Source organism: Seriola aureovittata, chromosome 8, assembly GCF_021018895.1.
Source record: "Seriola aureovittata isolate HTS-2021-v1 ecotype China chromosome 8, ASM2101889v1, whole genome shotgun sequence".
Lineage (NCBI taxonomy): Eukaryota > Metazoa > Chordata > Actinopteri > Carangiformes > Carangidae > Seriola > Seriola aureovittata.
The window spans coordinates 21,891,422-21,918,864 of record NC_079371.1 but is presented as its reverse complement, the minus strand read 5'-3'; the positions used below and the strand labels follow the sequence as shown (position 1 = coordinate 21,918,864).

General features: G+C 40.5%; 1 protein-coding gene across 2 annotated transcripts; it reads right to left on the bottom strand.

The window, feature by feature from the left end:
- Positions 1-20,902: 20,902 nt before the first annotated feature.
- On the bottom strand, positions 20,903-24,093 carry LOC130173664 (cysteinyl leukotriene receptor 1-like). 2 transcript variants are annotated; one of them, XM_056383103.1, is made up of 2 exons: positions 23,937-24,076; positions 20,903-23,154 (listed from the first exon to the last, which is right to left on the bottom strand). In XM_056383103.1, exon 2 carries the CDS (start codon positions 23,143-23,145, stop codon positions 22,108-22,110), a length of 1,038 nt encoding a protein of 345 aa, XP_056239078.1. In that variant the 5' UTR covers positions 23,146-23,154; positions 23,937-24,076; the 3' UTR covers positions 20,903-22,107. The 2 variants fall into 2 exon arrangements, with proteins under 2 accessions (XP_056239078.1, XP_056239077.1); XM_056383102.1 differs by having other exon boundaries at positions 20,904-23,151; positions 23,937-24,093.
- Positions 24,094-27,443: the final 3,350 nt, after the last annotated feature.

The following is a 27,443-nucleotide window of genomic DNA, read 5'->3' as shown; positions in this document are numbered from 1 at the left end:
GTGAAAGCAGCATGACTTCAAACCGTGGATGAGAGGTAAACTACTGGACCGTAGTGGCTTATCGATGAGCATTCAAGTATTACTCATGTAAAACCCCATTGAAAGCGCACGTCGGTCTGTTCCATTCCAATTCCAGTATTTCGCAGAATGTGGGCCGTCACGTCAAGTCTACACACGCACGCTACGTGATCTGTTCTCCTCTCGCACTTCTCCTCTCTGCAGGAGACATTCACACGTCGCAGAGCGCTGTGTAACGCAAAACTGGAAAGCACTAAAACAAGAAGATGAATTGATGGGCATGGTGCCCGGTGCAGAGTGAGCTCGCAGGGATCAGATCCTGAGAGCAACAGGTTGGTGCATGTGGGGTTATCGGATGCTCTGGTGTTGAGTGTTGGTTCGGTTGACATGTTCCGATGAATGCGAAAGATGATTTTGATTTGAAAAGCTGTGCCAGGAAAGAGCAATCGCACCGCTTCCTGTGTGCTCCTATTTACAGCCTGCGAAGAAAGGACTTTTGAACCAGCCATCTGCATGAATAATCTTTTGTCTTGTAGAGTTTGGAAACAGATACGGCTTCAGCATTTTCTACTCAGACATGAGAAGTATTTATTTCACAGACTAGTTTTGTTCTGTTTGGGTCTTTACTCTTGGAAGAGATGTGTGCAACATGTGGATAAACCAGTGTTTGGCACTGACTGGACCTGCACTTTTTTTTTTTGGAAGGGATTGATTTCCTAAGTATGTGATGACATGCATAGGTCTCCTGTTGGGTTCATGCTAAATATTCAGAAAATCTGATAGTGTAAGTGACACTAAGTCACCAATATGCTGCTCCGAAAGTGCTTGTCTGGTTTTCAGAAAACTACACACACCCACAGCTTTCCAGTATCGGATTAGGGAAAGCTGTGTCCAACCATTTCTATAACTTTCTGAAACCAACATTTTGACATTCATGTCCACTTCACGTCATGTCTGGCTAGCTGTGAGGAGCTCAGGGTTTGAACATCTCTTCTAAGCTTGGTGAACAACCAAGTGCAAGACCATGAGTGACTTCAAGGAGTGCCTTCACCTGTCCCACTTCTCCATGATGGCCAGTTTATCACTCCACCTTTCTGTTGGTGTACAAATAATTATAAAAAAGTGAAGAAAAAAAAAGAAGTGTTAGCTATTAGGGCTGGGTTGAAATAATCGCTCCATAAAATCTATAGATTGATCTTTTACCACATTCCTTTTACAGTCTCCTGTGGATGTGTGACGCTGTAACCCTGTTAGTCTGGCGTGTAAACCCTTCTGGTCACGTGAGAGACTCAGACATGGCAGACCTGGCTCCGCTGAAGGCCCAGGTACAGGCGGATGTGTGCTCGCATTTCAGATTTAAAAAACTCTGAAGACTGTGAGGAGCTGGACAAAAGCAAAGCCATACACAAGATGTGCAAGAAGAAGCTGCGTGTATCTGTCGGTTCACGCTGTAGCTCCGGGGAACGTTGAGGTGTGTGTCTTAAACTGTTTGTCACGTTACATTAAAAAGTGCCTTAAGGTCACTACTTTGGGCTTCATGTGAACATTAATTTTTTCCTAATGCAACAGGTGAAAGGTTCAATTTACAGCATCAGTTATCTGAGAATCTCATTCATATCCAAGCAAAATCGTTATTGTGACTGAAATATCTCTGAGTCGATCTTGAATCAAATCAAAACGAATTGGGAATCGCATTGAATTGAACCTTGTGAGTCGGCGGGTTTGTATTCAGGTTGATGAAGTGTATGATGGTTTCAGTGATATTCAGGAAAATTAGCTTTTCTAAACTCTATACGACACAAGTTTTACAAATATTAAACCTTTATGATTTTTAAAATTCATAATGTAAAAAGTCATTATTGTCCTGTTTGCAGTAAAAGGTTTTAAATGGCGAATGTCTGAAGGGAAATGGTTTTTGGCCCACTGTGTTGCACTGTGGCTGGCTACTGGGACAACATGATAGCAAGGCTTACTGGCTGCATCATATCCAACTCCTTAACACTGCTATAAATATCATTCTACATTACATAGTTAATGGCTGCTGGCATTGATAAGTAACAGAAGTTTTGAAGTTAATTGTGGGTGTATGAGAATTCCTGGATGTAACTTTACTCCTCAATCCTGACAGGATTTCCAGGAGAGGATGGAGACGCCAGATTTGAAAATTTACATAATGTAATCCATAACATATGAGATAGCTGTTTTGTATTATAGTAAACTCATCTCCTTATACTCTACCTTGTGCAAGCTGTTCATGCTTATACATTGGTGTGTAGCCAATCAGTTGACATTAGCCAGGCTTGACATTTTAAGCCCTGAGTCAGAGCCACACAGCTTAACGCTGTTAAGATTGAAAATTATTAAGATCCCTCCTGAGGCAACAGAGCTGTGATAGAGAGCATCACAGACCCAGAGTTACAAGATGTGGCAATCACACTGGGAAGGGTTCCAGCCCGAACCCCTACAGACAATGTATAAATAAGTAGATGGATGGACCAATCGTTCTGTTGTTGGATTTAACGCTGATCTTTGGAAAATCGGGGCCGACAACCAACAGGATTAGTTGACCAAAAGATTGTCATAATCCTGCCTAAGAAAACACCATTAACATACTAATAATTTTCCCCGTCTCGCTGCCTCCCTGTTTACTCTTGTAGTTGGCAGCAGGCAGGACTCTGGAGTGCTGCAGAGGAAACCTTTGCATAGACTTTCAGATGCATAGGTATTGTTTGGGCAGTTTCCAACAAATGGCTATTGGAATTTATCATTTAATATACACATGTAAGCCTCCAATGCTGTGACTGACGGAGGCTCAGGATCCAGTGCGCATAAAACTAATGATTATTTAGATTACTCAGTCCTTGGGGATTTTCTCAACAATATGACCTAAACAGTTTGTGATGAATATGTTGCTCTGATGAATGATGAGATATCTGTGCCACATGTTTACCAGGAAACTATAGTTTAGGATAATTGGATAATATAGGAAATTGGAGCAGAGCAATATATCATAGCGATCTGTCCCCTGGCTCAGGGTGCAGTATATTAGTGTGTATGAAGTATATACTGTATATGTGTGTGTGTATGTGCTGGCATGTTTCACTTTTGTTGGCTACACCATACTACTGTTGAATAGTAGGACTTACCTTTGGGATTATTACGAAAGCGGCTGGAAAAGAATTTGCATTCCCATTCTCCCTGTGTGCGCTTTCCACACTTGTCTGGGATCATTTCAAAACTCCCTTCACAGTTGAGGGATGGTGTCGGGCGCTGGCTCCGCATTGAGTGATGCGTGGGGGAATGTGATCTCACATTGTTTGGAGGCTTTCTTTTTTTTTTTTTTGACAGGTTTTCCCCATAGCAGCTCAGTGATAACCCCAAAGACACTTTTCCTTCCAACACACGAACAGCAAACATACACACGGCTTCATAATCTGCTCCACACTGTGACAATTCCCACCCGCCCTGCCTGCTCTCACCCTGGGAACAGGAACAGTGACTCCCAGATGACATCAACAACTGGGAAAACTGCTGCACATATCCGGTTTATTGTTGGCCAAGCAACGTTTGTAAAGAACACAATGTTAGTGTCAGGGCAAAGGGTCTTTTTCCCTGTTTAGCAACATTATGAAAGTAAGAGACAGTTAGTGTCAGAGTCAGGATAGGTGGGTACATCCTCTCCGCTAAGGCCCTGCGCAGGCAACTATGACAGCGGGTCATATGTTGTTCAGTTGTTCACAGCTTGAATATATTTTAAAAATGTTTTACCAAACCTGAAAATGAAATGTGACCTTCCATATATCTTGGCTCATGTGTTCTGCTTATCTGAGTATTTTATTTTAAGTCAATCTTTCAGTGAATGTGGTTTACACAGGGATATCTTTATCTGACAAGTAATCTCCACATTTTTTAGCACTTACCCAAAGAGTCAGAGGTCAGTTGTTGCTGACACAGGGGGAGTAAGGGAGAGACTGACAGACTGGAAATGGAAAAGACTCCAGAGTGAAACAGAAAAGCAGAGGCACAGATGTGTCACCCAGTACTCCTGTGAGCAGACAGCGAGCTAGTGCAGGTGCTATAAGCATTTTTGTCTGGTTTAGTGTCTGCTGTATTCCCCTAGCTGAAGATTTCATGTTGACCCACAGCTGTACTGAAGAAAAGAGTAAAAAAAAAAAAAAAAAACTGAACAAAAAAACCAACATCTCGACAAAAAAATCCTCATATACTTTAAATAGGCTTATTTTTATTTTGCTTCCAGCTCAAGGAACCCAGAGACCTGTATCATGAGCGCAGTCTGTCCCTCTCACGCTCCTGTTTGTTTTCAAGCTGCTGTCTGAAAATAAATTTGTCAGTGGGGCCTGTTCTGTCCATCCATCTTCTTCTGTCAATGTTCTCTGCGGTTTTGGGGGTTTTTTCATGTGTTATGGAAAATCTGACAATCTGAAAATTTAAAAGCTGTTTTTTTATAATCAAACCCTGCTGAGAGCCTATTTGGAAATACTGAACAATTAATGACTTCACTAAATTAACCCATACATCCCAAACACTCTCACTGATTTAGGAGCATTATGGTATTTTGTTGATTAGATTTAGAGTAGATGATTGGATTAATATCCTGTGTGGTGGGATATGTATTACTGAGAAGAGCAGTCACTAATTTCTCCACTCAAAAGGAAATTCCAGCATTTTCAAACCCGGATCTTTTCCTCATAGTTTTGGACTTCGTCACAAATGGGTCATCATGTTAACTTTGCACTCAACAACTTCATTGTAGAGATTTGAGAAACGTGACTCCGGAAAAACAGCATACCTCAGGGCAAGCAGCATGAGCCTCCTAAAACTTTCCAAATAAAGTGAAATTTTATGACTCCTAGTCTAAACAAAAGTAAACACAGAAAGTAACTTGGTGGATTAACAATCAGTCAGCTGATGAAGTGTAACCCCTGGTAACCCCCTGGTTAATAACTGGAGACCTCCCTGTGTAATTTAATATACATGAAATGTGCAGAAAGTTTTCTACATTGTGGAAACGGCTTGTTCTGTTTGCTTTTCTTATACTATCGGGCAGAACACAGCTAATTCAGTTTGTAATGCTGGAAAAAATCCAAATAGTAATTGATAGAAAATTTAAAAGAAAACGCAATTGTAATTGGCAGATACAAATCAAATTGTGAGACACTGGCAGTCCCTCTGCTTTGTCCATATTTACAGCAGTGAAAGGATACAGATATACTGCAGGATAATTACAGACAAAGATAAAATAAGATACGCCTTTATTGATCCCCAGAGGGGAAATTTAGATTATGGGTTAAATTTAAAGTATTTGGTGCCAATTTTGGAGCAGTATTAAACATGCCTCTAACACACATTTACTGTGCCGACAGCAGGTGGGGCTTATGGAAAATATGTTCATTTTATTTTGTGAATGTGACGTGTTAAACGTGACACCCTGTAAATTTCGATGTATTTTGATTGGCTGTCAGTGTTTCTACCCTTCATCAAATCGCTCTAAAAGTGATCCCAACTACATTGTTCGCCACTGTTGTTGTCGTTATAGTTGTAGTGTGGAATCCGCCATCCACATGAGTTAGAACAACTTTTAAAACAATATATTTATCTTCATAGTGATCGTTCCCCAACATTCACATGTTTGTTTTGTTATATTTGTTATTCAGTTTGGGCTCATCAGCATATGGAGTATTTTACATTTAGTTTTATTGGTTTTGATGTATGTTGGATGTTTGAACTAGTTTCATATGATTTGCTGGATTTTGCTTTGCATGTTGTTTGAACTGGGCATAATGGTAATAAGAAACAGCTGTGATGCACAGCCAGACCACGCCCACAGCTCAGATATATCCCTTATATACCCATAAGAGGTTTTTGGACAGGACAGCGTGCCTTTTAAAATCCTGATGTGAGATAGTTGCGGAGGGGGAGAGAAAACAGACATGAGTGTATCCAGAGAGAGGAGAGCTTCACACACAATAGAGCTTTAACTGCAGAGTTGAAGCTCCATTGAAAAGAGTCTGCTGGCAGAAGACGAGGCAGTGGAGGGGAAATAAGGTGTGATGAGCCAGATGGACGCAGAAAGACTTGGTTCACTGCCCACTATAAACTGAAGTAATGGGAAGTAGCCAAGCAGACCAAACCTGTGAACATGTGTGTGAGTCTCTGCTTGTGTGTAACCGTGACTGATGGTGCTTTCTTCTTCTCCGCAGCAGTCTCAGTGAGGAGGGGGCAGCGGAACCGTGTAGTGAGGGCAAGACGCAGAGGAAACGATCTCAGAGAAGCCAAAAAGGACAACAGTGGCTGTCTTTTATTTTTAGCTTAAAGGCATTTTTTTTATGCTGTGGTATTTTAGCGGTTCTAATAAATTATTTGAAGCTCTCGCGTGGTGTTTCATTTTTTTAACAGTAGGCTACTTGTTCGTTGTGGGTAAAATATGAAACTCACACTATTGTGTGACAACAACATTAAGGAAGTTAAAGACAGAAGAAAGAGTAGGACTTCTCCTTTTGGCACACATTTAGCCACGCCGCCCCCAATACACACCCTCTGCTGACAGCAGGCAGTCACCACTCTGTATCATACAGAATGAATGAATGTAGTCTGCTTTTCAGTAATGAGAGGAGGCAAAATAGAAGTTCCCAAGATGTAGCAAAAGTTATTAAAGTATTAAGTCACTAAGTGTTACTTCATATTACAAAGTGAAGCGAAACAGCTGCTGTGGAATAGACAGATATGAAAAATGAATGGGTAAACCTGAATAAATGTGTGTAGAAATGTGATGAATGGAGATGCTTCCACACAGGTGCACTGCTCGGTGCAGTGGGGGGCATTTTGCTGGCATGGTTTGTCTCCTCAACAAAAGTCACTTCAAAAGTTGTTCTGAGTGATCACCTTTATCCTACGATGAATCAATTCTTTCCACAGGAAGTGGTCTCTTCCAGGAAGACGTTTCCCCCGCCACAGGGCACAAGGAACCCATGAATAGATTGAAGAGTATGAAAATTATGTGAAACATATGTTGTGGCCTTCACAGTCACCAGATCTCAACCCAACATATTCACGGGAGATTGTGAGCATTGAAGCTGTTCTGGTCGCTCGTGGTGGCCCAACACCTTACTAAGATATTTTATGTTAGTTTTTTTTTTTTTTTTTAATTTGTTACCCGTCTGTAATTAAAGAACAACAGGGCCCGATCACAAACGATGTATCTGTCTACTGTTGATGTGGTGCTATCAAAGGGTGAAATCAAATGCTGTCCTAAATCATAACCTCCACTTCAGGTACCTAAAGTTTGACTCCATTTTACCTGCTGCGCCATGAAAAATACTGGAATTTTCCTTCAACTAGTTTGTCTGTTTGTAGGAAATACTCTTTGACTTCTTTGACCTTCCACAGGAAGGTCACATTACAGTTTTTTTCAATTGCTAACAAGCATTGGTCAAAACTGAAGTCACATTGTCAAAACTCTTCACACAGTCAGCAAAACAGAAGTCTATGTGGAGCCAACTGTGAATCACTTTTCATTGCTTTCACACAAAATGCATTCAGTGATCACATTTACCAAAATTCATGAACTCCTTTCTCAGTCAGAGTCCGCCACCTGAAAAACACATTTTTCAAATGCTAACACATTTTGTTCAAAACAGTTAAAAACACAATCAAAACAGAATGATGGAAAAAAAAAATTCTGCTGCAGCCACATTGAAATCTATAGAAAATAATATTCAGATATCAACAATAAAATGAAACAATAATAATTCCAAACACAGCTGAGTGCAGTTTGCAGCTGAAGACCTGCCCAGGTGACCTGTGTTCGGCCTCATTACTGTAGCGAGCAGATTAAAGGGGATGGCTTCTGAATGTTTCTTTTGGAAATATGGATCAAAGAGGACAGGGTGATGGAGAGAGAAGAGTGGCAGGGAGAGGGAGGAGAGGAAGGAGAGGAAGACCTAGAGCTGTGGTGTCTGATGAGAAAAGGGCCACAGTTATTGACCATGTGGTGAATCATGGACTCTCTTTGAGAGAGGCCGGGTTAAACGTGCAGCCAAACATGCAGCGTTCAACAGTTGCATCAATATTGAGAATTTTCTGGCAAAACAACAGGTGAGACATGCATCCTCAACTATTGTACCACATTTTACCTTACAGTACACTATGTTTATATTTTACATCTACTGACATTTTTGAAATATATTCCTCTCTGGGTCGCCTCCTGCAGGAGGGAGAGGCCCAATTTTTTCAGATGCCCAGGAAACTGCTCACTTTGATGTGGTCATTGCAAACAATGCCATAAAACTGAGAGAAATTCAGGACAGAGTGCTGGCAGACAGTGTTACTCTTGCCAATGTGAACAGGGTCAACACAACAATTGCCAGAGTCCTTGAAAAACATAAAATAAGGATGAAGCAGTTGTACACAGGACCATTTGAAAGAAATGGAGAATGTGTGAAAGAACTCCGTCATCAATCTGTCCAGGTAAGATGTCTGTTCAATAACTAAACAGAATACATGCATAGCTATGCACAAAGTGCTGTACTAAAACTGTGGATTTACTTTTAGACAGTTATGGAGATGGAGGCCAGACCAACTCCACATATAATCATCTTTGTTGATGAAGCCAGATTCAACCTGGCTAAAACACTTTGGGCAGCGTGCAACTGTGTGTGTCCCAGGTCAGAGAGGAGCAAACATTACAATGTGTGCAGCCCTCTCCAATCATTTTTGCTTTTGTACAAACCTCTCATTGGCCCCTACAATACAGAGAGGCTCATTTCTTTCTTGCATGACCTCCATAATCAACTTAGTAGAGGAGAGAGGTCAAAGGGCAAGAAACACAGCATTTGTTTCTGTGTGGGATAATGTGGCGTTCCACCACTCTGCTGCAGTCACTGACTGGTTTGCTGCACATCCCAGGATGTCTGTCCTTTTCTTGCCTCCATACTTGCCCTTCCTGAACCCCATAGGAGAGTTTTTCTGCGCTTGGAGGTTGAAGGTTTATGACCACTCTCCACATGACCAGCTGTCCTCGCTGGATGCCATGAATGCAGGGTGTGGAGATATTTCTCCTGAAGCCCGCCAGGGTTGGATCAGACAATCTAAAAGATTCTTCCCAAGGTGCATTGCCAGAGAAGACATAAGATGTGATGTTGACGAAAACATGTGGCCATATGCAGAAGAGAGGGAGGGAATATGTTATACATGAAGTACTGTAAATCACTATTCAAAGATATAGAAAACATGAATGTAACTGAAGCAAATTGCTGTATTGCTGATTCGTTCTTGTGACAATATACAATACAATAATTGAGTACACTCAATAAAGTGCAAAGATCTTATTCTATAATAAAAAACTGATTTATCTGAAAAAAAAATCATTCAAACTTTAAAGATAAAATGTCTTTTATGTAATGTTCTCTGTTCTCTTGGTATTTTGTAGTTCAGTGTGCTAAGAGTGACAGTGTTTGCTTCCTGAGTGAGACTTGTTGCCGGTGTTGTGGATGAATGAGCTGATTTTGAGACATATATGATGTGTTCTGTTGGCGAGAAAGAGTTTTGGAGGTGAGATGAACTGTTTAGCTGAGATGCATGTTTGTAACGCAGAATGTGTGAAGATTCTTGAAAAAGTAGTTTCAGTATTGACCAATACTTGTTAGCAATTGAAAAAAAACTGTAAGCTATCAGGACAGGCGATCTAACCACATACATGGGGCAGATGTCTTGCTCAAGGACATTTTTAGCAGATGCTTACAAAGTTGAAGATGTTAATCCTGTACTGGAGAGATGGTGTGTCTGACTGCAGGGCAACCCTGGCGTGTAAATGCGTGTGCGTTGTGTGTGTGTGTGTGTGTGTGTGTGTGTGGCCAACAGCTAAGATTATTGTGAATTTGTCAGCCCACAAGTCATCTGTCTGCTGTGGCTACTAGTTTGTTGACAGTGCTTTTGTATACACATGCAAATCTGCTGGTCATTTATGTAACAGAGGGACTCACCGGCTGTCTCCTAATGAAGCTCTCATGTCCTCCATTACTGGCTGGCAGACAGTGTAATTGGGGACACAAAGCTGCCAGTTGTTTTTGTTCAGATAAGTATACTCGTACATTTGCAGCAAAGACATTTCACAGTGACTGTTCCCTTTATATTGTAAAACAAGGGGGTTCTAGACCCCCACCAATGAAAATCAAGTTTTTAACCTTGTTAACATGTCCATATGCTGGTTTTTATATTATAAAAGACATATCATTAACAAAATAAGCAGTCAACATGACTGTGTATTTTAACCTTTGAACTGCACTGTCCCAAAGACAGATTCAGACAGCCAGGATTTCAGACATCACAAACCTAAGGAACAGCGTTTGCATTAGCGCAACCTCTAACGCCGCTCCAGCCACTGCCCAGCCTCAAGCTAACAAGCTAACAAACAGCATAAACAACTGAAAGATGCAAGCGATGCTTCGTTCTGATATGTTGGGCAGTTGCTGATTTTGGTGGACAACAGGCCCCCTGTCTGAGTCTGGGTTTGACTGAGGCTCAAGCATGTGGTTGAATGTCTCGAATGTTTCCGCTAATGCTCTTTATCCGTCTCTTTCACCGGTCTCCGAAATCTTCACCGGTCAACCTAGCGCAAGTAGCGCTGGTGGAGGTGGTGAGGAAGTGCTTCCAGTCCAGTTTGCTTTTTATGTGCAGAAACCATGTTAAACAATATATGATTCATAGCAGAGTATTTTTTCATAGCTTAAAACGTGTCTGGGGATGAACTTGGAAGGAAAAGGTGGAAAGATGGTTGTATAAGAAATTAATCTGTAAATTTCAGCTGAGTCTGATGCAAACTCGTGATTTACGTGGTTCCACATTTACCCAGAGACTATACAAAAATTTGTTGTGACATCCTAATGTGACGTTGGAGCATCGATATTTGCACAGACTCTGAGCTTGTGCAATGTCTGCTATTTATTGCAAACTTTGCATCTGAATTTGCAGTATGTGTCAGTATGTTGGTCTCTGACAACCTGATGGGATTTTAGCTCCAAAAAGCCTTTTCAAATCTCCAACCTTGTTGGCTTCCAATACAACATCCTGTCAGAATTTATGTTCTTGCCTCCACCATGGATGCTGTGGTGGGGTGGTTTTGGCTTTGCTAAACCCAGCTGGACATCTGCTTTACATTTATCTTTACTCCACTGCAATGACAAGAGGTCTGTGAAATAGTGTATCACATCATCACCATAATCAGGGACGGAAGAGAAGGAGGAGAGAGTGTAAAACTTGGAAAGGGTATTTGAGTTGAGGAGTTGCTTTGCCATGCTTCAAATGCCTACTTCACACAGGGCTTTACAATTGATGTAGAAAATGGATTTGTGGTCAATAAAAAACATCAATTATAGCCCTTTATGTCTCAAGTGTGTCTCATATCTCATCATATCGTCAGCTCTTGTTCTTCCCATGAGTTTGCACCAACAACCAACTTCTAAAAAGGCATCACTGCTGAATGACTTTATGAATCAAGATGTCATCAAACATTCAGACTCAGTGTCTCCAGTCTGTGACAAATACTCAACGTCAGCAAATCTGATAGTTTTCATGTATAAAGTTGCATCTGAACTCTATAAAACCTTGCAATCGTGACAAGTTCCTCCTAAACTGAATGATTTTTGGGGGAAATAGAATTTAATTATGAAAGAAATATCTACAGATGTCAAAAGTCAGCATGAGGTTAAAAGCCTCATCATGCGTTTTTATGGTATGTTACTGATTACAAGCCCTGTTACAACCATAGGAATAGCTACTGTCCTATGTTGTAGCAGCAACTGTTTCAGTTAAGTACATATTAATCACCAATTATACAGAACTTAGCACATAAAAAGGAAACGACTGAAAATGACTGATTCACTATGACCATACTCTCTGTTTCAGTGTTGATGCGATTAATAACGGTAGTGGGGCAAGAGGAACTGTCACCTAATTAAAAGCTGCATCAATGGCCCATTGATGAAGATTTGGGGTCAGTGAGGGGCACATGCGGAACCATGCCAACATCATGATTTGAGCCCTCTTCAGTCAACTCAAATCTGGAGGGGAGGCTTCCTGTACACTCACTGGGGATAACAAGTGGCCCATTGTGTGAGTCTGAGTGCGTGATTGTGTGTGTGTGTTTGTGATGGTGGAAGTGGAGGGTCGAGGACAACCCTGATGAGGAGACTGTGACCAGGTGTCATGTGATGGGTGGAAGCAAACACAATGGCCACTTGAAGAAGAAAGTAAACAACATTAACCCCTGTTGGTGTTCTCCTCTGCATCCAGCTCGCTGCACTGACCCCTCACCCACCCACACACAGTCACACAGCCCCACATGAGCTTTCTACAGCCATATGATGACCCACTACTACTCCAGACCTGCGGTGTTTACGTTTTGTTTAAATCCTCTGGAGAATGTAGGACTCCACCCTGTCACTCCAGAAAGCAGGATTACCATCGTTTAAATCTTAAAAGACTTTTAAGAGTTTAAAAACCATGGCATGTAGGCTATTGTTTACTCATAAATCATCTGTGTACAAACATCCCTGAAACACCTTTCTTTTTAGAACTGTGGTTCAGATGGAATATTTCTTTCATCCAGATTATAAAAAGGAGTCTGTAAAGACGATTGAAATGCAGTGAAACAGCGATTCTGGGTCAGATCACCAGCAAATTATTCATTTGGAAAAACTGATGTTTACCTCTGTGACTCAAATGTAATGGTAGAGCTCAAGAAAACACAAGGAACTTAAGAAATTTGTCCCATCGATTTAACAACATGTGCGCAACACAACCAAATGGACAAACATGCTTCAAGTAGCACCGATGATGTTTCCAAGGGAAACAAAAAAAAAAGTGTTGAATACGCTTGTTGTTCAATGCTTTGTGACTTTTGAAGTTACCGAAGTGGGATACTCATCAATGATGTTGTTTTCTTGGTTAATTATCTCAGCCAAGGAGTCTATGTTTCCACTCTGTCTGTTTGTTTGTTCGCAGGATTAAAACAAAGTACTGAATCGGTTTCTGTGGGTTCGGGCACAGGCCCAAGGAAGAACCCATTGAATCAAATCCAAATCATTTAATACGAATTTGAAGTTTTTTTTTCTGAAGTGTGGTGTATGTTGTTTGACATCGGCCTCGGCTGAGCTCTGTCCTACACAGGACTGAACAACAAGCGTGTCCCAGCTGGGTTCATCGCTTCTTCTTGTCCCCCTCCCTCCCCCTCTCCCACTTCCGCTGCCGTCTGTGATCTTTGCAGATTGTTTGTGTATTCGGTTGCGCAGCACATGTTGTCAAATTGATGAAGATGTTTTCTGAATTTGCTTGTGATTTGTTGATTTGCATGTGTTTTCTTAAGTTGCAGTGTGTTGAGCTCTTGAGCTCTCAGCCACCGTGGTTAATGCATGAGAGGCACAAACTGACTGAAGACTTACAGTGAGGCATCTTATCTGGTAAGATGAAAACAATAGCATCATACACTGAAATTGTTTATTGCGAAAAAGAAAAAAAAAAGAAGATATTTTCCATAATTCTCACAACTGTGTGTAACTTTAGTTTTTAACTTGATGTGTCCTTTTCAGTTTTTGTCAGTCCTAGTTTGGCCTGTAACAAATAATGTTTTTTTCTTTTTTTTTCACTCTTAAAATGTGGAAAGATGAATGATGATTCTGTTTTTCGTGTCATTTTAGCTCACCACATTGTTGTGTCGGGTTTTGTCATAATGGTTTCAGGAAAGGGATTTAGAAGTCCCATATGTAAAACAAATAAAGAAAAGTTGGATTTTATTCCAGAAGCCACAAATCCTGATGACAGTAAACATGGTGGGGATGATCTTTGTAGACTGTTTAGTGCTAGAAACACTTCCCTGCAGTATGATGATGTTGTGTTATAGATGTTTTTAACTACAACCATAAACTGAATTTTAGTGAACATTAATAACTTACAGGGAGAAGCCTGGTTGAGACAATAGTCATTTGCAGTTTACAACTTTATACTGTTATTAACCCCACTGACATCACCAAGGTCCTGATATTTAAGAAACATAAAACATTATGTGGAGTTTTGTTTCTAAAACTATTTTAATTGTAATCAATACCAGCATGAGATATGACGTGGATGACACTTATACAACAAATACAAGATTTTATTTATTTACCATCGCTAGGTAACACAGATGTGAGGAGACAAAACAGAAGAAGAAGAAAACATCTGATATTTTAGAGCCATCCTTGAATTTATGAGCTATGAAGTGGAAAATCAGACCCAGAGGGAAAAAAACTCAAACATGAACATGTATATGAGGTTCTCTTCCACTGACGAGCTGATAAGCAGTTTTTTCTCAAATGTTGCTGTTCTTGAACTCTCTCAAGCAAGTGGAGAAGTTCCTATTTGCAGCTTTGGCAGCAAAGGATGACATAGTCACACATATGTTTCCGGAATAGACTTTAAGTGTAAATTCATATGAATTCAGTTTAATTACAAGCAAGCCGAATAAAATGTCACCAGTAAGAATAAATTGACAAAAAGCAGTCAAAGATTAGCTAATGATTAGATAAAAGTCAATTGAACTGAATGCATCAATTGTTAATATTATGTGTGGACTTGAATAATTAAGATGGATTGTAAAAAGAAATCTAATGCTTCATACTTTTTCTTTAACCTCCCATCAGTTAAAAAAAATCTCATATCTCCAAAACACTGATAACTACTGATAAATTTACACTTCCAGGTTCTGAAACAGAATCCTAAACTTCCAGTGATTGCATCACATCATCTCCGGCAACATGTTGACTACATTATTACAAGAATGCTCATTATTCATTGGTCAGACCTTCATTGTAATGTCAGCTACACACCTGTAAAGTTTTGTGACTGTTTCTCACACGGTTGGGACGCTACCACGGTGACAAAATCTGTCAACAGACAAATAAACACCCGCCAAAATACTTCAAACCTCCTCTGTGGCAGTTCCAGCTACAGCTGGTGTCCCCAGGACCACACTGTGCCACAAGGAAAAACACACAGACTCACGAGGTGAAGACCATACAAGCTGTGCTGCTGCACCTGGTAAAAGTACAATTAAAAACCCACTGAAACCACATTGAATCATATAATAACCTGTGCATGGCCATGAGGCTTACAACAAAGCTCCTTCATGAAAATGTAATATTTTGTCATTTAATGGTTTCATTGGGCAGTGACACTATGCTTGCAATTTAAACGATAAAACAGTTGATAGTTAATAATTACTGAGAATAAATAAGACTGAAAACTGATTAAAATGCCCTGTCGAAAGGGGAATATAGTCTAAGTAAAGACAAATTGTGTTACAGGTTTTTGTCCAGTATGACTTTCCAACATGTAGCGGGAGGTTTCAGAGCCAAACCTCAGCTTTATTCCCTCAGGGGCCAATATTTATTTGCAGCGGTCTATTTGGTCTTGACAAACTGTGACAGACTGCTCAAACACTATGCATATGTACTGTTCCTAACCAATTTATCATAGGACAAAAGGCCTTAAAACAGACCAAATACATTTCACCGCAGGCAGCAAAAATGTGTTGATTAAATCTAACTGGGGTATAACCAGAATGACCCAGTTTCACTTCACATCACTGGACTCCTCCTCAAAGATTTACAAGGAAGTTTTCTGTCTCAGTTGTCAGTGAAAGACTCAAATTGAGAGCTGCAAAGCGATTGTTTCTTTTGACCCTGAACAAAGAGCTTTCTGTTTGCATAATTGTTTCCGAACTCAAGTTTCTACCAAACATCCATTTGCATGTTTTGGCGTAAAACTCTTCTCCTATTGCGGATCTAGTATCTGGAGAGATACACCACACCACAGCTGTGGACTCCCTGTAGCTAAAATTAAACCAACTTAGATGACATTGGCTTGGATGGCTAAATCATGAAGGAAGTGAGTGAAACGTGATGACGTTTTTTCTTCATGAAACATCTGCAAGTCAATGACTCTATTGGTCTTTGAATTTTGTTATGGTCTTTGTGTTGGTTTACACTGAACTGGATTTGGAGAGCGCAAGAGTTGCTACGAACGTTCTGTAAAGCTTTAGCTTTCAGTGCTAACCGCTCTTAAGTTAGTATTCAACTCTCCAGAGAGAGGTCTTGTTCATTTGAGGAAAAAAAGCTTTTGTAAGTCCTGCCCCTGGCAAGATGTTAGAGCAGAAGAATGACAACTTTGTGGCGGCTGTTATGAACAGCTGCACTATAAACACAGAAGACAGTGTAACAGTTTTAATTAATTTAAAATATCACATAAAGTTATGAAGAAATGAAGATGAAGCAGGATAGAAATGATCTTTTGTACCGCAATATATTTATGGATTGATAATAGGGTTTTCTCTCTTCAAGCACTAGAACGTTAACACACATTTTTTATATCAGCTTTATTTTTCATCCTTCTGACATCACCTCGGTTATTCTCTGCTGAATACAATAATACCACATACCAAACTTTCAGAGTGACTGTGTTAAAAATAAGGGAAAAACAAAAAAAAATCCCCCATTTTTAAAATGGAATAATTCTGAGTCCATGCAGTCATGTTTATTTGTTCCGTGAAAAACAGTATCAATGCCAAAAGGCTTTATATGATTTGGAGAAGTGATGCGGTGATAACATTTTTAAAAGTTTAGCAAACTGAGGGGCCTTTCTCTGTGTGTGCGTCACAGCGTGGACAAAAATACACTGATGGCTCAAAATACTTTTCAATAGAATACACAGCCACTGTAGTGGACCCTGCTGCACTGTTCACAAGCATCCTGTTAGAGCAAGAAGAAACTGTGTAAGCGAGGGCTGGCCCCTCGTCTGTGAGTAAGTTTGGGGATAAAGCAGCAGGGAGCTGGTGTGGGTGGTAGCACATGATGTGATGCAGCGAGCAGTCTGAAGAGTGTTATTGTCTGTTTTCTGTGTGTAATGGACGACTGACTGACACATGTCTGAGTAACAGCCTGACACAGCTTGACTTCAGTCGCTCCTGAGGCTCAAAACTGCTATTAAGCTGTCTGTGAGCTGTTTGTCTTTCTCACTTACCTCCAGCCTGAACCTAACATCGATCACCCGCACACGCACACAAACACACACGCACACACAAACATGCACACACAGTATGGATGCGCTCATTAGAAACAGCGACTCTCAGGTTGTGTCCTTCCTCCTGTTTCCCAGTAAATTACTTTACATGTTTTCGAAGAAAGTTTGAAATGGCAGCTTAATGAAAAATCTGAGCCAGTTCACAGGAAGCATGTGATGTGACGTCAGTAAAGTGCACATGGTAAGGTTATTGAAATGAGTAACCTCTGACTGCTTTGTACCTAAGGATAAGAAATGCAACAGACAAAAGATCTAATGTTGGGGATTCTGCTTTCTGTGCTGTCAGCTTGGATTTATATTGTGTGCACATAGCAACACAGGTTCAGGCCTCACTGGACTCTGGCTGCTTGCTACTTCCCTCCAACATTCATCAACAGGGTGGGAGCAGCCAGGCTATGTGGCAAATCAAGTCTGGTTGCACCAAATATCAGGTTTGCGGTGGACCTTAACTGCAGGCCAGCCATGAACTGTGACAAGCATGAAGAAACAGACGATTTTCTGCAATTTTCCCCTGTCTCCTCTGTTTACATTTAGGAAAGGATGGTTTCTACATGCAAGTATCAACTAACATACCTAAGCTCACGAGAAAAGACCTGAATATTATTAATGTTTAAAGCTGCTATAATCAATATTTTTATGATAACAATTGATGACTATGCAAAAGAGATCGCACATAGTGAGGAAATCAATTGATTATTGTTTTGATTTTAAGGGCTGAAACAATTGATCTTTGTGTTCAGTCTCACAACTCTCATCAGTGTTGTTTCCAGCAGCAGCCGACTATTAAGCTATTTTCTTGAAAGAAATTTTTAATAACCCGACAGTGCGCTACCAGCCCTGCACCAGACAGGACACAGACAAAGTTAATGACTAACTGGTGAACATAGTGGAGCATTCAGCAGCCAAAGAGCCAGATATTTCCCTCAGGAGTTGGTGGAGACCAAGACAGAGCTAAAAGAAGATTGAATCAACTTCATATCAACTTTATGAGGTGATACTATGTCATTGATTGTATTTACATCTTATTGCGCTGCCCCCACGCAGCCAAAAAAACTAAATTCATGCAGGAGACAGTGAACCACTCTTGAGATACTGTACTAAAAGGGCACTCCTTTCAATGTGCTTGTTAATTTACTGCTCATGGGGAATAGTGCATAGCCAGGAACCCTTGTACCATATAAGATTCAAGTATAACACCAACACATGTGACATGACTTGTGACTATTTGGGCTAGCCGGTTGAAAAACAAGGCTGTTCATCAAGCAGAGAGCACATAATGAAAGACACTATAGAGTACAGACAGGTGATAAATGAACGTCCCTCCCCAGACGTTTTAAACTATGTTATTATAATATAATAACAATCTGCTGTGATGAATATTTTGTTTAACATGGTTTTCCGACATGAAAAGTGAAAAGAAACGGAATCTTCCTCATTGAGACATTTTGGATCAGGCCTTGAGCCCCGCTTACCTCCACTGCTTGCCTGAGGTTGACAGGTGAAAGAGCAGAGAGCATCAAGATGGTTAGTGGAGGAAACACCGGAGAGACTGACCAGCCTCAGACTCAGGAGTTTGAAGAGTGAGGAGTTTGTTGTGCACCAGAGTCGGCGCGACTACAAGACGTATCAGAGCGGTAAGTGTACTTGTTGCTTGTAACTGGCATTGGCATTGGCTAACACTTAGCAGCTGTGCTAATGCAAACTCTCTCTCTCTGTGCTGACAAGATTTCAGTGAAAAGTGAAGGAGCGGTCTGTGTCAAGATAGTTAGCATTAGAAGAAAGGCGGAGAAACTCCGGCACGTTTGAGCCTCAGTCAGACCCAGACTCAGATGAGGAGTCAATTGTGACCAAAATGGGCTACTAGCAGAGATAACCCAACGGTTAGCATAGTTAGCATCTTTTATTTGCTGTTGTTTGTTAGCTTGCAACTGGCAGAAGCTAACACAGTGTTAGTGGTTGTGCTAAAGAAACTCTAGCTTTCTGTAATGACAAGGTTTGGGGTTTATTTATCCCCCCCCCCCCCCCCCCCCCGTCCCCACAAGTTGACAGGATTGGTTCTCTAGGTTATATGACGTATGAAGCCCCGGCTGTCTGAATCAGATTTGATGAGATTGTCATTGGTTCACTGCAGTCACAAGGTGGAAATACACTTTCATGATGGAGTGCTAATTTCTCTTATGATATCTTGTCTTGTATTACATAAAAAACACCATATGGACATGTTAACAAGGTTAAAAACCCCCGATTTTCATCAGAGGAAGTCTTTAAAGGAAACACAGACATAAAGTGTCTTAGTAAGGTTTGAGGCCACCGATTGAGAGGGATGAACACCATTCTTCCAAAAAATATTCCCTCATTTGGTGAGCGCTGTCTGACACGTCTCTCATAGGTGTTGAATTAGGCTGAGATCTGTTGAATGTGAATTAAAAATGTGAATAAGTGAATTAAACTTGAAGCTAGTGTTGAAATGGTGACGTCACAGTGTCCTGGTATACATCTGCACATCGCTGAAGCGAAGACAACATTTTCAAGGGGTATTAAATTACTCTTTTGAGTATTCCTCTGAAGCTCTCTGGGGTCTCTGAATCACACTCTCTGGGGCCCCTCTAACAAACTCTGTCATATCAAGTTATACTATTAGTTTATGTTTATCCATTACATCAGTAGAACAGCTGACCTACAGATGTCGGACTAATTACAGGAAAAACCTGAAAAATGAGTGGAGAAACAAGTTGAGTTGTGAATCATATGCTATGGCCTTCACAGTCACCAGATCTCAACCCAAGTGAACAACTATGGGAAATTTTAGACTGATGTGTTACTGACAACGTTCTCCACCACCATCATCAAAACACCAAATGAGGGAATATCTTTTGTGGAAGAATGGTGTTCATCCCTCCAGTAGAGTTCAGAGCCTTGTACAATCAATGCCAAGCAGCATTCAAGCTGTTCAGGCGGCTCATGGTGCCCCAACACTGAGACACCCCTTTGTATCACTATGGGAAATATATCATTTCGGGCTTGACTCATGCTAGAAGACTAAATGTCAGGATATCTTTGCCCATGCTATTTTAACGTTGTTCGAATCCCATGGGAATCACAGTACAAATCCTGTTGTATTGTGATTCCCATGTATAAAGTAAAAATGAATTGCCAAAGACAAAACTTTTGAAAAGAAAAAACACTTAAGAAACAGCAAAACTCAAGCACAGAAGAAAGGAATACAGTTATATCAGCAATGTTTGCTGAAATGCAATGGGGTGCACTGTTTTTCATAACCTCTTTAGAAACTAGGAATTTAGCAGGGCCTCTCCTTTACTTCCTGTATGGTGAGTATCTCCGCTGCGAGGAACGTCCCATCTCTAAGATGGTCCTGCTTTGCAGACTGAAACAAACATCTTTTTGTGCAAATGGAGGAGGGAGACGATCATGTGCTTGATATTATCTGTTTATGAAGTGGTCATACAGTGGCCTTCTATGTTCAAACCAGCGTCGGCCTCAACAGTTTGGTCTGTCAGTGTTGTTTTGTGTTTCTAATTAATCTCAAAGTTAAATTTATGTATGAAAGCAGTGGCTTTATATCAGAATGAGGATGTGCTCTTACTTTATTCTGAAAATAGCACATGTTTTATACCTTCAGTTAAAACATTTAGACAGTTTTATGACGTATACATTTAGCACACACTCAGTTGGTAAACGTGTGCCACAACTTCTAAGAGTGAAAACAGCAACTCATTTTTTTCTTGTCTCAAAGAAACAGCGATCATAGAGTAGACTTAGTGGTCAGTGTTGATTTAAATGGTGGAGTATCAATACGTGTGCTGGTGGGACACCTAGTGGACAAAGTGTGTAACTCTTCATGCAGTCAGAGTGAACTGGATTGGATTTCCATTACAGTGAGGATGTGATCATAGTGAACTGACACATATTTGATGATTTATTATGGTTATTATACATAACATGACATATGGTTTGCATACACGATAAATACAGCAGCTTATTATTTGATTTTTTTTTTTTGCATACAGTAAGTCGAGAAGATTGTGACCAAATGCTGGCTGCAGCTTCATGTTCACGCTGCAGATCAATCTTCACAACTAACTCAAGAAAGTAAATCAGCATAATTCTTTTAAAGTCCTTTAAATTCCTCACTGTTGATGTTTTAAATCTCAAAACAGATTAAGGTGCATAAAAGGTAAAAAAAAAAAAAAAAAAAAATTGCAAATTGAGAATTAAAACAAAGTTACACAGAAATAATAAAAAAAATTCACTCATTCATTCATTCAAATCCCAATTGGGTAATTAAAATTAACTATAATAATTATATGATAAGTAATTTTCTGAAGCATGTGAAATTATAATAACTGGTTATGGCAGGGAAAAATAGTTATAAGAAAATTTTGACAAATAGTGATGGAAAATGGTTATGGCCATTACAACATCAACATTGCCACAAAAAATGATAAAAAATAAGAGCAATAAAAGAAGTAGAAGAAGAATAATGAAGAAAAGGTCTAAGCTGTCAGTTTAAGGCAGAGTTTAGTCCTCAGTAAACATCAAGGTTGTGTGATATATAAGACTCAAGCATCTTGATCTGGATAAAAAGAAATATTACATCATAACCTTCAATACATTCAGACATTGATACACCGCATATTTATACTGAGATTTGTCAGGTTGAGTAACTCTTATGACACAATAGGCTACTGGTCACTGTCATAATAATAATAATACAGATCAACATCACTTAAATATTGAACACTCTTTGCTCTTCCCCCTGAGACTGTAACTCGCATTTTTTAAATACCTGTGACTTCATCAGTCAATCAGCCCTCCTTTCTTAAAACGGCCTTTCACATCTTTCAACTCTGTCCCTGACTATTAATGAGGGAACACGTCGTCCTGAGCTCTTTAACTTGTCCTAAGCTGCTTGTTTGAAGAACTCCTGTCTTTTGTGAATTAACTGGCTTGGTGATTTTCTCCAGACTCTAAGGCTGCGACGGGCTTCAGCCTGGTTGTGCGGTGCAGGTTGCTTCCTGTCGTCGACTTGCGCAGCGAGGACAAACGGTTGCGGAAACCCTCTCCAGAGAAAAAATAAAGCATTGGATCAAAGCACGAGTTGGCAGCAGCCAGACTCAGCGTCACCACGACCGACTTCTGCATGGCAACCTTCTCTGAGCAGGTGGTGTCAGTCCGGGACAGGAAGTTCAGGTGGACTGTGCGCTGTATATGGTAAGGCATGAAGCTGATGAGGAAGGTCAGCAAGACGATGACAATCATTCGGATGGCTCTGAGGCCTGCGCCCCGCTGGCGTCGAGCAGCATGGGTGCGAGACAGTAGGGTGCGGACTATGCCAGCATAGCAAAGCAGGATTACGAGGAACGGCAGGACAAAGCCTGTCACCAGAGACAGATAGTTCAGCACGACTAGTTTCTTCAAACCTTGAGCTTGATTTGGAGGCTCAAAGCACTTGGTTTTATTTGTGATGGAGTCAAAATGTTCACCAGCCATGAGGAAGGGAGAGGATGAGAGACAGATAAACACCCAGATGCCAACACACACCAGGCGAGCACGGGTCTCTGTGACCAGCCGCAGATTCTGCACCGGGAAGACAATGGCCAAGAAACGTGTGATAGACATGGCAGCCATGAAGTATATACTGCAGTAGAGGTTTACATAGAGAGTGTAGGAGCTGATGCGACAGAGGAAATCCCCATGGTTCCACTGTCCCTTGTTGACATAGTAGAGAACCCGCAGAGGCAGTGTCATAACACACAGCAGATCAGACACAGCCAGGTTCAACATGTAGACATGAAAAGGTGAGCTCTGACGGTACGTTTTGATCAGTACCACCAGGGCGAAGCCGTTCCCAACTAGTCCGAACACGGTGATGAGGGAGTAGGATGTGGAGTAAACCTGGTTACGGAAGTCATCTATGGACGGACAGACAGGAGTCGAGTTGCTCTCTACGCCGTGTGTAAGATTCAATTGCCCCATTTGTGGCTGCTGAGACGGAGAGAAATAACATGATGATGTGTGCAAAATAGAAATGTCATGATGAAACATACGTGCAGGAAAAAACACAGAACAGTGATGACTTTAATGTGGGAGATTGTTTTAGAGATAAGCTCTTTTTTTTTGCTGTATTTTGCAGACCCTGGAAGGAAATTGAGAAAGCAGATAAGCATTTTAGACATTTTTATTCTATCACATGACAAAAGTTCTTAACTTCAAAAAACAGGTGAATTTTTCATTTCAGTTGCTGTTGTACAGGACAATTCTTCTATAATTTCCAGATGTGTTACATTCTTTTTAATTCTACTCAAGCAGACCAGAGCAAACACGTCAAAAAGTTTATTTTACCATCTAAATATTGGCACATCGGTCATAGATAAGTGACTCACATACTGGCAGCCTCAACTGAAGGTAATTTCCATTAATCAGCATTAATAATAGAAAATGCATTACACTACATGAGCACTATATGCACTACATACAGTGAATCAGAATCTGCTGCACTTTACTGTAAACTTGTTTATCTGTGTAACTAAGGCACTTTGTATTGAAAAAATTTTGTACAGAGTTGTCGCTCATTAAATCATCTTTTGAGTGAGAGAGATATATGAAGCACGCTCCATCAGGATGGTCTACTGCAAACTGTTTACACTGCTCAAACACTGGATCACAACATATTACATCCTAGTTACATGTTGTTTCTTCAGTCCTCTGTGATTTCTCCTTAACTAAAGTAAGAACACCTCTGATTCCTTCCTCTGTTTTTTTTTTACCTTCGTTCCTTTACCGCTGAATTCCTGTCTGTAGAGCGTCTCTCCTGGTGTGCACAACAGCAGCGCTGCCTCAGACTGTGTCTCCTCCACGGCTCTTTCTTGTCTGCCAGATGTTGCAGCAATAGTGGGAGGACGCTGCAGCAGGTGGCTGCCTCTTCATAATGCATAGCCTTTTGGAGGCTTTTCAGAGTAGGACTGGTCTTTCACTTTCACTGTGCGGCACAACAGTGTCAAAGCCAGTGACATCACTAACAGTGTAGCCACACAATTGTGATAAATGAAAGAGGGGAAAAAAGAGATGTGCATCAACAGTTAAAGTTCTGCTCTTGTTATGTGGTTGCTGTTGTTAATCCTATTCCTTTACTACGTTTTCCTGAATTCATCTCAGTCATTCTTTTGCAGGCGCATAGAGACTTGTCTCTGTATGTCTTTATCTGCAACTTTACCCACAAGATCAAGTGACAAACTCCTTCCCTTAAAAAAAAAAAAGATAAAGATGATACATCTTTATTTATTTTAGCTGCTTCTGTTTGCTTGGCTGACCTGTTTCCTCTAGCAGTATTTGTATACTGGAATTCAAGAAGTAGTCAAACAATCTTGTACCTTTCGACATGTTTATATTGAGAGACGCTTTAAATAATTGATGTCTAGACAGTTGAGGTCTGCAGAACCAGACCTCATTGCTTGTTCCTTTAATGTTCCTGTCAGGCAATCTGTTGAGTTTGGTGTAGCTGCTCTGTTCAGGGCAAGTCAAGAAGGAGCTGTGTAACCTGAGCTCAGATGGTGTGACGAGATAAAGAGATATGAAGATGCTCGGGTCAACTAACACAATCCCTCCTGACTGATGATGGAGGGATTTTTGATTTTTTTTTTTCCATAGCATTTCCGTCTGCTAATGGGTGTGGTTTACAGTTAGTAAATGAGTGCGGATACTGCAGTGGAAATGGGCAAACTAATTTTCGCAGTTGAAAGGCCTTTGTGGTGGAAGGGCAGGATAATTCATCTATAACTCATTTTAATGGGCAGCTGGCAAAGGCAAACATTCAACCCCATTTGCACTCAGGAGGCATCTGTATCAGCTCCACAGACTCTATGTGATCAAAGAATTATTACTCTGTTAGCTTGATTGTGCATTAAGTCCACTGAAAAGACTAACTGCTGGGGCAGAAAACTGTGATAAGTGTTTTTACCCTTTTTAGAGATGCTGATAGTGCATTTGTAATTTCTGAGTAATCCGATTTTAAGATCTCTGAAGTTGCCTGCTTTTATCTCTGTCCATATGTGGTTCATTTATTGTATGTAACAGGCACTTAGTAGTACATCAGACATGCCAGGGAAAGGCATACATCAAGTCAATCAGCACTTAAAACAAATCCCACATAAGTGGCAGCAAATCCAAATAGGTGACAGATTATAGCCAAAAGTTTCTACCTGTTGACATCTATTGCAGTGATCTGTAAAAATCAAATAAGGGGCCTTGGAAGTCGAGATGCTTGATAAACCAAGTGCATTGTTTTTATTTGTAAGTGGATTTATTGGGAATTTTACAGTTAGCGACTAAATTGTTGTGTGAGCTTACTTTTGTTCCAGGTCATTTGTTACTGTTTAGAAAAGGGATTAAGTGATATTTATTTGAGTCATGTAGCTGAAGGTTTTTTTTGTGTGTAAAAAAGATAATTGTTCTGTTCCATTGCGGCTCTGCAGTTAGCGAGCACGTACAATAACAAACGCGCTGCCACACCTACATGATGTGAAATGTTGCCAGTATTCATATTATTACTTACCTGGCATGTTACACCTGGAGTGTAACAAGTCAAATATCTGCTGTGAGAAAGATCTGTTTGCAGTGTTTGTTTGTGAGGGATCATGACCTGGTTGTTGCATTGACGCTCCTCAAAGACTACGAGGCGGCCATGTCTACTGGAAGAGGCATATGCCATTGAATGTCTTCATTGAATGCTTCTGCAAAACCCCAGATTCCATTCAGTGACAGTCTGGTGTTCTGAAATATCTGCACATGTCAACTATTCTATTGTTAAGGTTAGAGAAGGACTATGGTTATTGCAAACTATGGTTAAAGAAAAGGAAAACAATGGCAGATCTGTGATGAGATTCTCACATCTTTAACTTCTGCCTCTCTAAATAAAGGGCGCACTACGCCCTGCATTGGCACTGAAAGGTGGAGCTGGATGTAAATGATGAGGTGCAGAAATGGCCTGTGTGAATGTAATTCCTACAGGTATGCATCTGCTGGCCAACAGCGGAAACTTGCACTGACAAGGAACTTTTCTAAGTTGGAAGAAAAGAGGACATATGAGAAAAACAAGGGAACATGGAATGTGTGAAACCACCCGCTCTGGTAAGAGACATGTTACAGTGTGATGTTGTCAATTCTGCTTCAAAAGCTCCTGAGGAGGAGGCCGTGGTGGATAACAAGCATGTGACACCCGAGAGTTGAGACTGAGGTTTGCATGCTGCAGTCTCTCCTAGTAACAATCAATGCTGGTTTCTTCTAAACACAAACTTTATCTGAACTTGATCATGTCCAATATTGTTCTCTAACTTTTACCAAGTAGTTTTAGTTCAGTTGGGTCATCTTAATTTAAACTTGGATGCAGCAGAAACAAGCTGTAAATACAACATTGATATATAATCACTTTTTAAGTTAATCTAGCAAACTTGTTAGTAGTTGCCTCTTAACTCATCCAGCAAATACAGAGCAACATTGTCTTGGTCAGGTGGAAACAAGTAACAGATGAACACTGTCCTTTTAGCTCTGTTTTTGGTCTCTACCAACTTCAGAGGGAAACCTCCAGGCCCCTGAGTTAAATGCTCCACTATGGTAGGTTGTTCTTTTATTTTTTTTAGCAGCAGCTCTCTGTGGATTTCAAACGACCCTTTTCACATCACACATAGTCATATGAGCTGTTGTTAATATAAAGAATATTGATTAGAGCAGCTGTAATGTTATAGAGAAATACTTGACGTTTGAAACTGTGTTTTCCGGACCACATGTTTAACATATCTTAACCGTAGAGGTGGCAGATGAGAAAGCACCGATTTGAGCATTTTGGAAAGTCCTGACAAACCCCCTATGTTGTTATTTCAGTATGAGCACTTGTTAACTTCTGTTTACGGGACACAGACACTCTGCATATTTGAACTGGGCCCAGCTGCTCCTCTGCGTCCCCCAGCAGCACCAGTCCTTTCATGGTAGTGAGAGCAGCTGTTTCTCTCCCCCCCTTAGTTAACACACATCAACAATCACGGTGGAATTAGTATAATTTTTTGTTCCTTTTTTTTAGCCTGCCGTAATTTACTTGCCTTGTACTCTACTTGTCTAATAATTTACTTTAAATTCATCATGATTGAAGAGATGGATTTGTGGAGCTGAGATTAAAGAACAGCAGGGCTATTATAGTCAAACACTGTTAATACCTGGGTGGTCCACTAACAAAGAGATCTGTTATGATTCAAATCTTCCTTTTTGTTTCTCTGACAGAGCTG

What these genes read in the sequence shown, in the direction of transcription:
- LOC130173664 (XM_056383102.1), bottom strand. Translation starts at nt 23,145, where the DNA reads ATGGGGCAATTGAATCTTACACACGGCGTAGAGAGCAACTCGACTCCT.